This window comes from Leptosomus discolor, chromosome 15 (genome assembly GCF_034619465.1).
Source record: "Leptosomus discolor isolate bLepDis1 chromosome 15, bLepDis1.hap2, whole genome shotgun sequence".
Classification (NCBI taxonomy): Eukaryota; Metazoa; Chordata; class Aves; order Leptosomiformes; family Leptosomidae; genus Leptosomus; species Leptosomus discolor.
Genome location: NC_141405.1, coordinates 16,076,895 through 16,090,915, shown reverse-complemented (window position 1 = coordinate 16,090,915; position 14,021 = coordinate 16,076,895). Strand labels below are relative to the sequence as shown.

General features: G+C 38.9%; 1 protein-coding gene across 1 annotated transcript in view; it reads left to right on the top strand.

The window, feature by feature from the left end:
* CA10 (carbonic anhydrase 10 (inactive)) overlaps positions 1 to 14,021 on the top strand; it is a 203,291-nt gene that overhangs the window by 149,076 nt on the left and 40,194 nt on the right. The window contains exon 4 of the mRNA XM_009955291.2: positions 8,418 to 8,603. Within this exon, the coding sequence (XP_009953593.1) occupies positions 8,418 to 8,603 (186 nt within the window). The remainder of the gene's footprint in view (positions 1 to 8,417; positions 8,604 to 14,021) is intronic.

Sequence of the window (14,021 nt, the reverse complement as noted above, 5' to 3'; positions counted from 1 at the left end):
ATCCTTAACACAGTTTTTAAGGCAGATTCCTCAAACTAAAATCTCGTTACAGATTGCTGGACTAAATTAGGGTAATGAGTTCTCCAAGCCCCAGCTATTCTCTCAATTACTTATTGACTTAGCCTAATTCTAAACTAAGGTTAATGAACTAAAAGGCGCACACAAATGTAATTTTTCCCCTCTTTCATATAACGCTTGTAACTTGTCACAGCACAGAACAAGGCTTGTCATCAGTGGTAAAAAGGTGGCTACAGACACACAGGATTGTGAATAACTGAGTCTAGTTCTGCAATCACACAGTGTAAGTCTCGCTTAGAATGGCCCCAAACATCCTTTCTCAACACTAGAGCATGACACGCTTCACCACGAACATGGCACGCGCCACTTCACAACCAACTTGAGTTCTCTGCTAATAAACCAAAGTCACTCCAGAATCTACCACAGTGAAGACACATCCATATCTGCTGTTGAAGCTCTAGTAGTATTTTATTTAAAAAAAAAAAAAACCTGACAGTGGTCTCAGCGTGGAGTCTGCGCCCCATTCCATGTGTGATCACAAAGAACTCGGAACTTGGCATAATCCCTTCACCATTTAACCTGGCTGAAGATACCTGTGATTATTGTTGCCTTCTCTGCTCGGTAATTGCATGCTGCACTGTTCTTGCTGAATGTAAAGTCTCTTTAGGTCACATTGCAACGTAACTTGCTTTCACACCTTCCTCTTCCGTACTTCGGTTTGCCTGCAAATATTCAGGCTGTAGCTTTCAAGATACTACACAGCAGAAGATGGTGAACATTGAGATGCAGTTTGCTTTCCTAGCAAAACATTCTTCATTATTTCTTTTTTCACCCCAAACAGCATGTAGTGGATCCCTCCATGCAGGAAGATCTCAGCATCAAGATATATTCCCCCACTTAAAAACCTTACTGGTCCCTGAAGCCGTCAGCCAGCATTGGTGGCAGCAGATCCCTTATTCCAGTAACAAAAGATGTTTTTTCTGTTTGTCTGTTTCCATAATTAAATACAATGAAAGCTCCAGGATGAAATTCACCTACTGCATATGGTTTAAATGTAGTTGGAATATCTTAGATTAAGGAAAGCACAATTTCACTGTAAAGCTAGCATCAACATGCACAGCGGTTGTTAATGCCAGACACCATAAATTTGGCTGCGTCTGCTTTAGGCTTCATAGTTACTAACAAGCAAAAGCATTGCATCAATGGAGTACTGGAAATACAATAAAGCACTTTATTATCCCTACAAAGTAGCATGTGGCATATAGACTCTGTGGGATATCACCAGTGTCCTAGGAGCAGTTCCGTTCGTTCACATCCTTTGGCATATAATTATCTCAGACTAACCATGATCCTGCAGGTCCTCTATTAAAATTATATTTTTGTTACAGAATGGTGCGTACATTATTGAAGCACGTTATTTTGATCACTGAAAATTGACATACTGTGTTCATTAGCCAGTAAGCCTGGATATTTAATTTATGAGGTTTGCTCCAAGTTTTTTACAGATCAGTCACTCAGGGGAAGTTAACAGGCAAAACTGCAGAGTAGAGAATGGGAAAAAATCTTACTGAAAACATGCTTTAAAAAGCAAAAAGAAAAGTGTCATGCCATATGCTGATACATGACACATTACATTAGGCAGGTAAATGGGTTAATTGGGCTCATTAACATCATTTCCTTTTTAAAACTTTTCAACTGAGATGAAAAGATTATTTTAATCTTTACACTTCTCTCATACATTTTACATTTTTCACATGGGCCTTTTTTAATCAAATATTGATGATGATGCCTGTTGTTCTTCAAAGCTCAGCAATTATAGTGCGGCTCCCTCGCAGTAAGTGGCACTATATCAAAACTCTGGTGTTTCCTTGTCTTTATTTCACTCCTCTCCACTTTTTTTTATATAAACACAACATAAGATCTATTGGATTCTTGCCAGAAAAAGCACTCTGGATATTTTGCCTATCCAATGGCCTTAAAGCAGCCTGACAAGCCTGCATCCCCCAAACACTCGATTGTAGACTAGAAACCTGCTTGTCTGATGCAACAATTCTGTCCCATAGCCGAAATCACCACTTCTGAAACTAAAGCCACGGATTACAGCCATGCCACACAGAAAAGATTAGTTTTAATTTTCTTCCTAGCTGCGGAAGTCCCTCTGGTATAGAGGTGAAAGCTATATGGGATGGGTCAACAGTGCGCTCTGCTGGCAGCAAGGAAAGCTTGCGGGAAACAGAGCTGGCATTTGTCTTAAAATTACCTTCAAAAATAAAGCATTAAGTACTTTGAATATGTATCAATATCTAAGGCCAAGGAGACATTTATAGGCAAATCTATAGAAGATCATGATTTATAGGGTCAAGAAGTGTGCTAGTTATTGCATTAAAATAATGTTGTACTAGCGGCATTTCACAATTTCTTTACATAGTTACGTACAAAGATTAAGCCTAGAGATGAAGGCAAGGAAAAACTATTGTGAAAAATAACTATTCAAATGTGCAAATTATCATCAGAAGCACTTAAATAAAACTCAATGCTTTGGAGAAAACAAAAATATTCTTACGTGTGTGCATGTGTCTACGTGTGTACAGACACAGAGAAAACTTCTGGACAAGGAGAGAGCTCTCGAAAGTTTTGAAAATCTGAAAAACAATTGCCTCCTACTTGATTATATCAATTACCTTAAGAGAAGACTTTAAAAAACTAAGACTACTCTTTTTAAACAACTGTTAAATAGCTTAGAAGAATAACTGTAAAATTGTTTTATTTTCCAGCTTGGGTCCCCTCTAACAACAGCTGGAACATCTAGACAGCAGCATAAAACTACTTCTAGAACTAATTGGATGCCATAAGCACAAGACCAAGAAAATAAATGTTCTTGTACAGCCACTGCTTTGAAACAAAAGAGTGTCATTCTGCTGCAGGGAGCTAAGCAGTGTGCCTTAGTAGGTTACGTTTGAAATTCCAGTTTGGTGTGGTGCTTTGTCACTGTCCCTAAAGTCAGATTTCAAATTGCAGACTTGCCCTGGAGTCTATATAAACTCTGTTTTTGAACCTTGAAGCAGTCTCTGCTTTGCACAGGAGAGCTATAAGGTACTCACTACAGTACGATCAATTTAAATCAACGAGGACAGTACTTTATATCGCAGAATATGGTCTGGTCAAGATACTATGAACAACAACCAAAAAACTATTAAATTAAAGAAACTTGCTTGAGGGACTCAGAAAAACATGATTCAGTTTATCACTGCACTTAGAAAGTCAAGTTTAGGTGACCTGAGCTACAGAGTGCAATTTTGCATAGAACAATCCCACCAGGATCTTCCTGCATCAGGAAGAAAATAAAACAACCTGGCATTAACGCTGACTTGCCCCAGTCAGACAAAAAACAATTGCAATTTATTTTTGCGTTTTTTAAGAACTTTGAGACCTACAGATGGCAGATACTAGGAACAGTTTAATATTAGTGGTAGTGTTTTAATGTTTCCAGGGAGCACTTGACCCTCCACGAAGCTGCTAGGGAGAGGAGCTGGGCAGAAACCCAGTGGCCCATTGCAGGTTCCTCCAGATCTGTGCCACGCTCGTTAGACCACCTACTGCTGTGGCTACGTTAATACTGAATGGCAGAAACCAAAAGTAGTGACAAAGTATGTGGCACGAGTAGTTCTGGTGCTGCTAACGGGGGAGGAGAGCCCACCACCCCCTGAGCCTCCAGAGCCGCTTTCCTGTTCTGCTGGAGTATGGGACTCCGGGAGGAAAATATGGAAGCCAGGTGGCAGATGATCGAAACTTGGTTATTGCAGGACGTAAAACTGGGGCACTACGGCACCTTCAAAACATTCTTCAATCCTTGGTGATTCGCTTCCTTACACAGTACTAGGCCTTCTTTGGACTGTATCTATTTTCATCCTAAAGAAAGGAACATCTAATATTGCAGATAAGATCCAAGGACGCCACAGCAGGTAGCCATACACAATTGATTTTCTTGCTTCCTTACATTCAGTGCTGCTCCACTGGCAGCTACTGATACAAGTCTTGGAACTAATCTTCAGGCCACTCTTGCCTCAATAAATCCACTATTTTGCTATTTTGTAAAGGCCCCTAGGAAGCAGAGAGCCTGCGCTACCCCTTGAAGAAGGGTGACAGTGAACTGCTAACGTAGCATGGGATTGAAAGGAAAAGAATCCATCTCAGCTCCTTCTCCTTTCCTCTTGCATTCCCCGCTTACATTTCTAGCAAGGCTTTGCCCTGAAACAAGCTTCTTTTTCTGGCATTTCTTCTGCTCAGGGTTTTGAAGGTTATTTTAATGCAGACTGTAATGTAAAGGTGTAGGCCACAAAGGAAGTTCTGAAAAATATTTAGTTCAGGACTAGTTGTGGAAGAAAAGATGAAGGGAACAAGATGTACAGTTAACTAGGACACAACAAAAATGCTTCCACAAACGCAGGGTTAAAGAACGTCATTAGAAAAAAGTCTTTTGGGACTGATTTTTCTTTGTTTTCCTAATAGTTATAAAGGCCTGTAGAGTTTTAAGATGAACATGCATCAAAGAATTTGTGTTTGGTAGGTATGCGTTTTTATTGACTTTGCCTGTGTTCCACATTTCAAAGAGCCGAATTGGGGCTTTTTTTGTGTTCACATGACCAGCAAGTTATACACAGATACCACACGAGTATTCAGATCTTACTTCGAAACGCAGTATAGAATGTATTAGCAACATGTGCCTGTGTGGCTGTCTTGCATTAAGATAAAGGGAGAGAATAATGCTGCTGGGGAATTATGTGCACAAAGCTCTGTGAAGCAAGAATTAAAAGTAATGAGATTAAATAGAAAATAACTACATCAGGAATATGTTAATAATTTAATTAAAGTCTACCAAAGTTGAAGTATTCCACAATTAAGGTTGAAGCCTATCAACACGCTCTGTTCTACTTGGGGACTTCTGCCACAGGTAAAATTACCTGTCTGGAAATGTTTCTTAACGTATAACAAAAATGGGTTGAACTAAGAATGTGGTATGGTCATTAACTTTGACAACGTTGAACTTTGCTGTTTTCTCAGACAGGCTTTTACTGATGTTTTAATATATGTTTTCCTTACTGCAGTCTCGTTTTCTAGTGCATAAGATAAACATGAATATTGATCCTTTTGAAAAACAGGAGGGCAAGATTTAATGCTCTTTTTTTCCCCAGTTTGTTGAGTGGGTTTTCATCTTTATATAACTTTCAAGTCAAACAGAAACATGGAACAAAAGGTTACTGAGTAGCAGAGCGCAAGGCAGCACAAAGACGATCACTATGAAGGGCTTAGCACCAAAGATTAGTCTGGCACATCAAGGAAACAATTATATAGATCTTAACAGATCTTTTACATTATCCTTTTATACTACCCTATAACTTTTTACCCAATCCACAGAATGGTATAAAAAATAAGTAATATTCTTTCTAGAGTAGCAGATATTGTTAGCTGTACCAGGCAAAGCCAACATCTTTCCCATGAGGCACCCCTGCCTTCATACTGTTTATCTTGTAGGAGAATGCACAAAACACAGAAAATACCTCCTTGTCAACGTCTGTGCCTGCAACCCCTTGCGAGACCACATGCAACTTCGTTTTCTGCAAAACCAACTCAGGTTGACGCTCTAAAGTGAGAGTGCACCATCACTTTAGAGGCCCAGTACCATAAAATACGGAAAATCTGATTTTATCAGTAGGTTCACGCAGTGAATAAGATCAGAACCTTCTTTTTCTCCAGTAGCAGTTAAAACTGCACATAGTGAAAAGACAAAGCGTTGTTTGCTGCCCAAAACAATGGAAGACAAACTTCTTTTTTTCTCGCATTGTTTTTTTCATTACACTTTCCTACTGAGTATAATGCATATGTGGACTTGGAGCTTGTGAACAAGGTGATTGCACTTATATGACACTGTGCCCTAACAACTGTAAAGGGTTGTACTTGAAACGTACACTTCTCAAGGTGATAAGACATTGAGTTTGTATATAAAACAGTCAATATCCTGAGCCGCAATACAGAATTTCACATAGCACTATGGTGGTACCTCCCATAGTCAAGCACAGCCTACTATACGATCCTGGCAAGTCAGAAAGTCTCCAGAAAATAAATAAATAAATTTTTTTCGTTCAGATATAGTCCGAGTGCATGGCAAATATAGGACAATTCTATTCTGCTTGTAGCAAGCAAATGCCCATTAAAGAAGTGCCCTTTAAAAATTGCTGGTGATGGTGGTACACGTTGACACTCTCAAGAAAAGAAAAGGGCATGGGCGTGTGCTGAAGGGACAGTCTGGTCCTGGATCCAGACTGGTGTATGCAGCTACTCTTCCCTTGGGCACACACTTACAACAAGAAGACTAGTGCTTCACTTAAACCTAAGGCGGCAGATAAAAGGGCAAAATCTTGCGTTTTTTGTGTTGAAGACCTTGGATTTTGCCCTTCCTGGTGACAAGTCTGTGTGCCCATGCAGGAGATTTTTAGTCTCACTTCGAGCGTTCATCACTGCATTCCTGGTGCTCTGCATCTGCAATTACGTCGGGAAATTCTCTTTTAAAACCGTCAATACGATCCCATTACAAGCACTGCATTTTTATGAGGGAGGAAAGGAGAAAGACAAATGTTACTCCTGGTCGTGAATTTGCCTCTCATCGTTTCCCCTCTCTGCTCTACAGAGAGTTGTTTGATCCATATTATGGGTTATTTGGGCCACTTTTACGTGGAGAGAGAAAATAATGGTAACCTAATTTGAGATTTGTACCAATTTAAGTAAGAAAATGAATTCTGAATATTTTGCATAGTTGCTAAATTTAACTGAGTGTTCAGTGAAGCGAGTATCCAAATGTGAATAAGAGGCTTTAAACCGTTTTCCCCTATTTGTTTTTAAACTACATTTTTTACTTATGATTAGCAATTTTATGCCGTTCGTATGCAGTATGCTGAAACGGAATTCAATAAACTGACCTTCTTCCACCTATTAAACTAAACTTGGTATTTAATTATTGTGCATGCAAAGTCAAGCAGAACAACTAAGGAGCATTTGTAAATAAGATCATTGAGTTTTATTTGCGATGAATAGGAATATTTGTGGTTAATACTTTTCATAAGAAATTTATTAGTGCTTATTTTGAATTGGAATACAGAAAAGATAGAACATCTGTATCAAAGTTTAAAAAACACAACAATCAAAAGCTGTTTAATTTCATTCATTTAGTTCTACTGCGCAGTCTGTTCAGTGTAACTTTTTACAACATACTGTGCAAGAAAACAGGTCATTTAAACTCAGTAATTAGTATTACAGATAAAATGACACTGCAGCAATGTTAATTACTGTAGTACTGATGTAGTATAGGATATAATACATAATAGTCATGTCTTTAATTTTAAATTGAAGTGCAACAAAGCATATTATTGCTACACTTCCTGCTCTTAAAGTAAATGAATGTTATTCAAGTGTGCTGTTTGTATCCATGCAGAATGTTTTTAAATAAATCACAATTCTACTTTAACTCCAACTGGCATATTTCACTTTCTAATGGCATAAATTAAGGAACTTCTTGCTATAGGAACTTTTCCTATGATGGTGGAAATTATGACAGAATTATATTCCATATGAAAAATTTCCACAATCATTTTCATTACAGAAGCTGTAAATCAGTTTGCAAATGAAGCACGACGTTCAGTCTTTTTTAAAATAAAGACGAATCTTGAAGAGCGTTACAGCTATGTGAGGTGTAGTAGGAACTAGAGATATAGGATTAAATTGTAATTAATTCTGTACTGCTACGGCTAAAATATCTGGCAATTGTGAACATAAAATATTCGTAATGAAACAGAGACTTGCAGAGGAGGACAATGAAAGTTTTTACCTGCACCTCCAGTAGGAGTAGGGCTCCCTACTTATGAATAATTTTATCTCTGCTTTTTGCAGCACCTTTACTTTTGGATGACTTTGTTATAAATATTAAAAGAAGGAAAAATGAGTTAAATTTCAGATTTGTTCAAGTGTTCTTAAATAATTTATGTCAGTTGAAATGTTGCCATTTTCAGTGCAGAAATTTTGTAATGAAGCTGTTATTCAGACCTTGCATGAAAATACTCTAAAAGCCTGCTTATTTAGAAGTATAATAATCCTGTTCACTGTGTTAACCATGTGCCCCTGGCTAAAATATGTACATATGGATTTAGCAAAATATTTGAATATACAGTGTAAGATTCAAAGCAGAAGTTGAAGTATAACCTCAGGTTGTGCATTTCATCTCACGACAATAATATGTGTTGCTACATTTAAATGAAGGTGTGTAGAGCAAAATCTTGAACGACATATAACTGGTTTCTAGGATTTGCAGATTATTTTGAAAAAATGCTTTCCCCCCTCTTTTTGCTTAGGTCAGTGGGACGATGTATAATACAGGAAGACATGTATCTCTACGATTAGACAAAGAGCACTTGGTCAACATCTCTGGAGGACCGATGACATACAGTCACCGCTTAGAGGAAATCCGGTTACACTTTGGAAGTGAAGACAGCCAGGGATCAGAGCACCTACTCAATGGACAGGCTTTCTCCGGGGAGGTATGTCAATGTATTTGGAATTACAAATGAACCTGTATGAATTACTCACTTTCCATTTCTGCCTGAAGGTATTTGCAAACTAATTTGTACTCATAAAAACTGTTTCCCTGTATCCATTCTGAAAATCAGGGAATTACTTTTTTTTTTCCTCCCATGCACTGCAACTTGTGTGACTCATCTGAAAATGAAACCATTGTATTTATTGTATGTATAGACACCCTATGTTCTCATATGCCCTGCTTAGAAAGAATCAAGTATCTTTGGATGGGTCCTTTATATCCCTAGTAAACACAAATACAAAATCAACCACCAAGTAATACTGAAAGTGCTTCAAGTTCTTATAAAAGTGCTACTTTTACTACTCACTGGTGCATAACACTTTACATCAAGTATCATTCTGCCTTTGATTCATGTAAAAATAAGGTGATACTTAATTTTAGAGATGGTTCCGCAGAAGTCTGTTGGTCTGCCCAAGAAATAGTCAACTCCCCAAGTAAACCCTGGCAGAACTGGTGCTTGCTTTGTATTGCAAATACATGTCTGTAATTGTCCCAGGAAAGACCATAATTTAATGATCCTGATAGCTATTGCAGGATGGTCCATTACTCTTGCTGGATAAATATTTTAGTCTCATACATGGAGTACTTTTTCAAGATGTATAGTAAAGTTTGCAGACTTTCTAGTAGACAAAGCAGAATCTTTCCATTCTTCTTATGTAGGAGCAGTCCTACATAGGAGAGATGCGTGGGTTTTGTAGTACCCCATCCTTCTTCAGCTTGTGCCACCTCTGTGAACTATCTAGCATGCAACTCTACTCCACAAATCTTAACAAAAAAAAATAATGCTTCAGAATAACTGTATATTACTCTAGGGATTATTTTAAAAACACTCTAGGTATCCCTGTTACCGTCCTTTCAGAAGACCAAAATGAATCGTTTTTCATAATAAAGCACTTATTTTCTTGAAGATGAATAACCAAATTACCATCTGTACAAGCTCTCACAGACTCTGGTGATGAGTCAGTTAGTGCAGGGCATTTTCTTTGTCAGTGTGCAACAGCAGTTATTTAAGAGTAGAAAATTAATTGCAGAGTTGTCAAATAATGGAATTACAGTTGATGGTAATCATTTGCTCTGTTTCATGAGCTACATATAGGTATGATATAGCCAGTGGCAGATATTTCTTTAAATTGTTGATGTCTTACATAACTGACTTCTGGTTGCCTTTGTTAAATTCTGTAACAGAACATATGATCTATTACTACTTTAAGAGCTGAAAGTTAAGTGTGCTGTAGTAAGTAACGTCTTTGCTTTGCTGTTCAGATTTACAGAAGAGCAATATTCAAACAAAAGCAAGTTGACTGAAAAAGACAGAAAAATCTGGTTGAAACATACCATTGCACTTGATATACTGGAATATTTTCAGCTATTTTTAAAAGTTTTTAAGTTACAGATTGTAACAGAAGGTAAAAATGTAGAGCATTGTTTCATAATACTTAATGTTAATACCTAACTAGACTCTTCTGGCTTTGGAAGTAGGAGTTTTGAAGCACTCTTAATATTTTGTATTTGCTAACAGAGACCTCAAATTTTTCTTAATAAAAGTGGAAAACCTAGCTAAGCGGAAACCGCTGACAGTCAGTCAGTCGTGCACAGCTGGATCTGCAGTATGTACGGGGTTCATCTAGTTATCTGAATTCCTCCTGCAGTGAAGAGAAAGATTAGCACCTTCAGAAGATGATCATTCCTGATAGCCAGGGACACGTCTCTTAGGGCAGGACAAATCACTGTGGAGATGCGTCCGCCTTGACAACAGAGCAGAGACAAACAACAGGCCAAGTGGCTTAGACTAGAGATAGAGAGATGAATTCTGTCCTTTGAGGATGTGGTTTTCAAAGTTTCAGGTAGCTGTTTTGGGCAGCTGGACAGGTAAGTTCCAATAAGGTGAAGTATTAATTACCAATTTGAACCTCCATCTGCACAGTTAAGTCTTACTTATAGAGCACGTACTATTTCCAAAGCACAAGCACAGCTTCAGATCAATCATGCTGCAATTTTTCAGTGAAGGACAGCAGTTGACATTCTTAGAATATACATCCACCCATACAAGTGCTGTCTGTATAAATAACTGATTTTCTGTAAGCTTTCAGCACTGGAAGATGTAATGTCTACAGCTCCCAGCAACTATAGTAAGAAAACTGACGTTACGATAGAGCACGTGTTTTTGTAACGTAACGTATGCTTTCAAGACTGTTGCTGCTAATTACTATTCACTTCTGCATTGGATCATGCTGTCAGAGGAGATGGGATAATGAAAAATAACTGTGTAAGTGCATTAGTTTTATTTAGCTGGTGCAGGTAAGGATAGCCATGAATATTTGCTGGCTTAGGCTTCAGCAAGTGTAGGCAACCAGCGAAAAATCACGGCAGGATTACACAGTTTGACTACTAATTGCGTGCTAACTCCCGAGACAGCGCCGTGTTAGTGCTGTTCTTACTTGTGTTGGACAAACCCACTATGGGTTTTACTGAAACCTCTGTTTTGCTGTGGAAACAATTCCCAAGGATGAAGTTACCCAAGCAGCACAATCCGTTCCAGTAGATCACAATCAGATTATTCCCACTCCTCCTTCCCTCCGCTCCCATCCGTATCTGTCCCATCATTCTCACCGAGGTCTCCAATGCATGTCTCTGCACATTGCAGAGAGATAAGGGGAGCCTGGGGAGAGGTCAGAGAGAGAGCAGTACCTCTTCCTTACAGCACCAGGAAACTATTAGATTGGCTCAAACAGACCTATGTTAAAACCAAGTTCAGACAAAGCAGAAGCTTTTAAACAGCCCCAATATATCTTGAATCAGCTGCAATGTTTTTTACACATCAGGAAATCCCACCTAACAGCCATACTAAGCAAGAATTTCATTCTTAGGGACTTTTTTTGCATAGTGAAGATGTTCTGCAAGCGGGCAGGTACTCTGAGCAAGCTAGAGAGCACTGGAGTGGTGCCATGGGCATGAAAAACAATCTAGAAATAGCAAATTGCTTCAAAATGTACTGTGGTCTGAACGATACTGAGAGGCTTGTAATTTCCAGGCTTTAACATTTAACTAGGTGTTAAAGGCTGTCAAGAGAGATCTCTACAATAATCTGGTTACCTTTTAGCCCCTAATTATCACTTTAGTAGGCAGAATAACTGAACTAATGCTTAAATAGTTTGAGTGTAAGGGCTTTAAAACTGTGTATCAGGTTATCATCAATATGTTTGGAACTGCTAACATGGAAAGAAAAGCAGGCTTTGGAACGATTAAATAAATAAAACCAGCATTTACTTGTCCCTCTGATAGATACTTGAGTGTGTTTAATTCCCTACTCTTTGCGCAAGCATCCTACTGTATTATAATGATTAAAAGAAAATCTTGGCTTGAGCAAAGACCCCAGCTAAGACACCGGTTATTTGTGTCTGATACCTAATGTCTCTATGCAAAACAGTTTTTAATGCTTCAGAGTCCATGTCATTTAACAAAAAAAGACCATCTTCCTTTCAGACAGTCCTTTCAGCGGTACAAAACCCAGCAGAATTTACCAGAGCGGTGTTGTTCAGGCACCGTTTACCATGTTAAAATAAAAAGGTAACAACCTGCAAAAGGTTCACGGTGAGAACGGGACCCTTTAACTTTACCATGTGGCAAAGTGATAAAAATCCATACCAATTTTTTTTTTTCCTAAGCAGAAAAATGAAAAATGTGCTGCAGGACACCTCGGCCCGCTTTATGGCTGTGCGCTGAAGTAGCCTTATCGATGTAAAGGCAGAAGGCCAAGGAGCTTAATTATTTGGGGTTATGCACTTTTCACAAACAAAATGGATTGGAGAACTTTCAAATGAGAGAGAGACTGTGGGTAACAACACATGAAAAATAGAGATTATTTCTTCTCTGCCCACCAAGTCACCCTTTGAAAACCCATTGACAGAGATTACAAGCGCACAATGACTTTGTCTGCTACATAAGAATTAAAATGAAAGCCAGAATAGTGTCCAGATAAATTAATAGATATTGCAAGCTATACACACAGTTTGGAACTGAGATTTACTTTTGCTGCTGCGAAAAGACACTAAAGAAAACTGGATAAAATACAAGAAAATGGGAATCAAAGGGGGAGGCTGGAAATTCTGAAATACCAGCCTTCTCCTACTGCTGCGATTTCTTTAACTGCAGGCATATTCTATGAGTGGGGAACCTCTAGTGATAGTAAAGGATTACTTATCAAAGATCAGTGTTGCAAATCCAACTTCTGATATTTTTAGAAGCAGGACTGTCAGAGAGACAGCCTATGAGAAGCATCCGGCCAGCTGGAATAATTTAATCCAGCCTGCTGCAGAATTAGAGTAGTCTGAATTGTTGAATCAGAAACAGTGGCTCTGTCACTGAGACCTTCTGTACACCTTTGATTTGTGTGTGTCAGTCGAAAGAGCCTCCCCAGAAATCCTAATGTTGGTATTTATACCAACTCCCACCAAAAAAAAAAACCAACGCAACAAAACACAACCAAAAAACCTTTACTGGAATGAAGTCACGTATACGTACTATGACTTTGTCAGCAAAACAGAACAAAACGAGGCACCAGTTAGCATATCAGAAGAAACAGCAAGTACAGACCAACTCTGGATTGGCTTGTTACAAGCCATTTCCATCTCCTCTTGATAAAGCCCCTGTCTTCTTCCCCAAAACTTGGTCACCTAGGAGGTGAACGTTCAGTAGCACCTCCCAAGTGAGATTTGGCTCAGGACTCTGCCTCCTTTTCTAACCTCTGAGTCACTTCTGCACAAAAGTGACTTCTTTTTCTCTTCACACCTCCCTACACTTACCCAATATTTAGATTCCTCTCCCAGGTCTGTTTTTCTGGTTTGTTCTCTGCAGGAAGCCTCACTGATCTAAGGATTTGTGAGTCTAGCATGGCTCTTCACCAAATTGTGCTGGCACCGAGTGTTTCCTCTTCCTCAGGAAAGGTGCATTACATCAGCTAGCGGTGTCCCCGAGCAGAGAGGACAGGAACCTCCTGCTTCTCCGCAACCGCATTCCTACAGGTGGTTACACCACCAAAGCAGAGCCAGCTGTAAGCCAGGCCCTGCTACGCCTCGCAACGCTGGCGCTCCTGCCAACAGCTTGCAGAAGGAAGTCTGAAATTCAGATCTGTCGGTTGCCACAGGCCATCTGTGTTATATTTTGGAGACTTTATTGGAAATGATGCAGGTCATTTTTAAGTATTTCAGCCAGAAGATAAGTTTACTGTACTCCAGTGCTTATTAATGTTGAAAAATAAGCCTCTGAGGAAAGTACCAGATGAGGGAACACATGTCTAATGGAAGGGTGGTTTAGTAAAATCTCTATAACCTTCAGATTAATGTTCAGCTTCAGAGGAGAA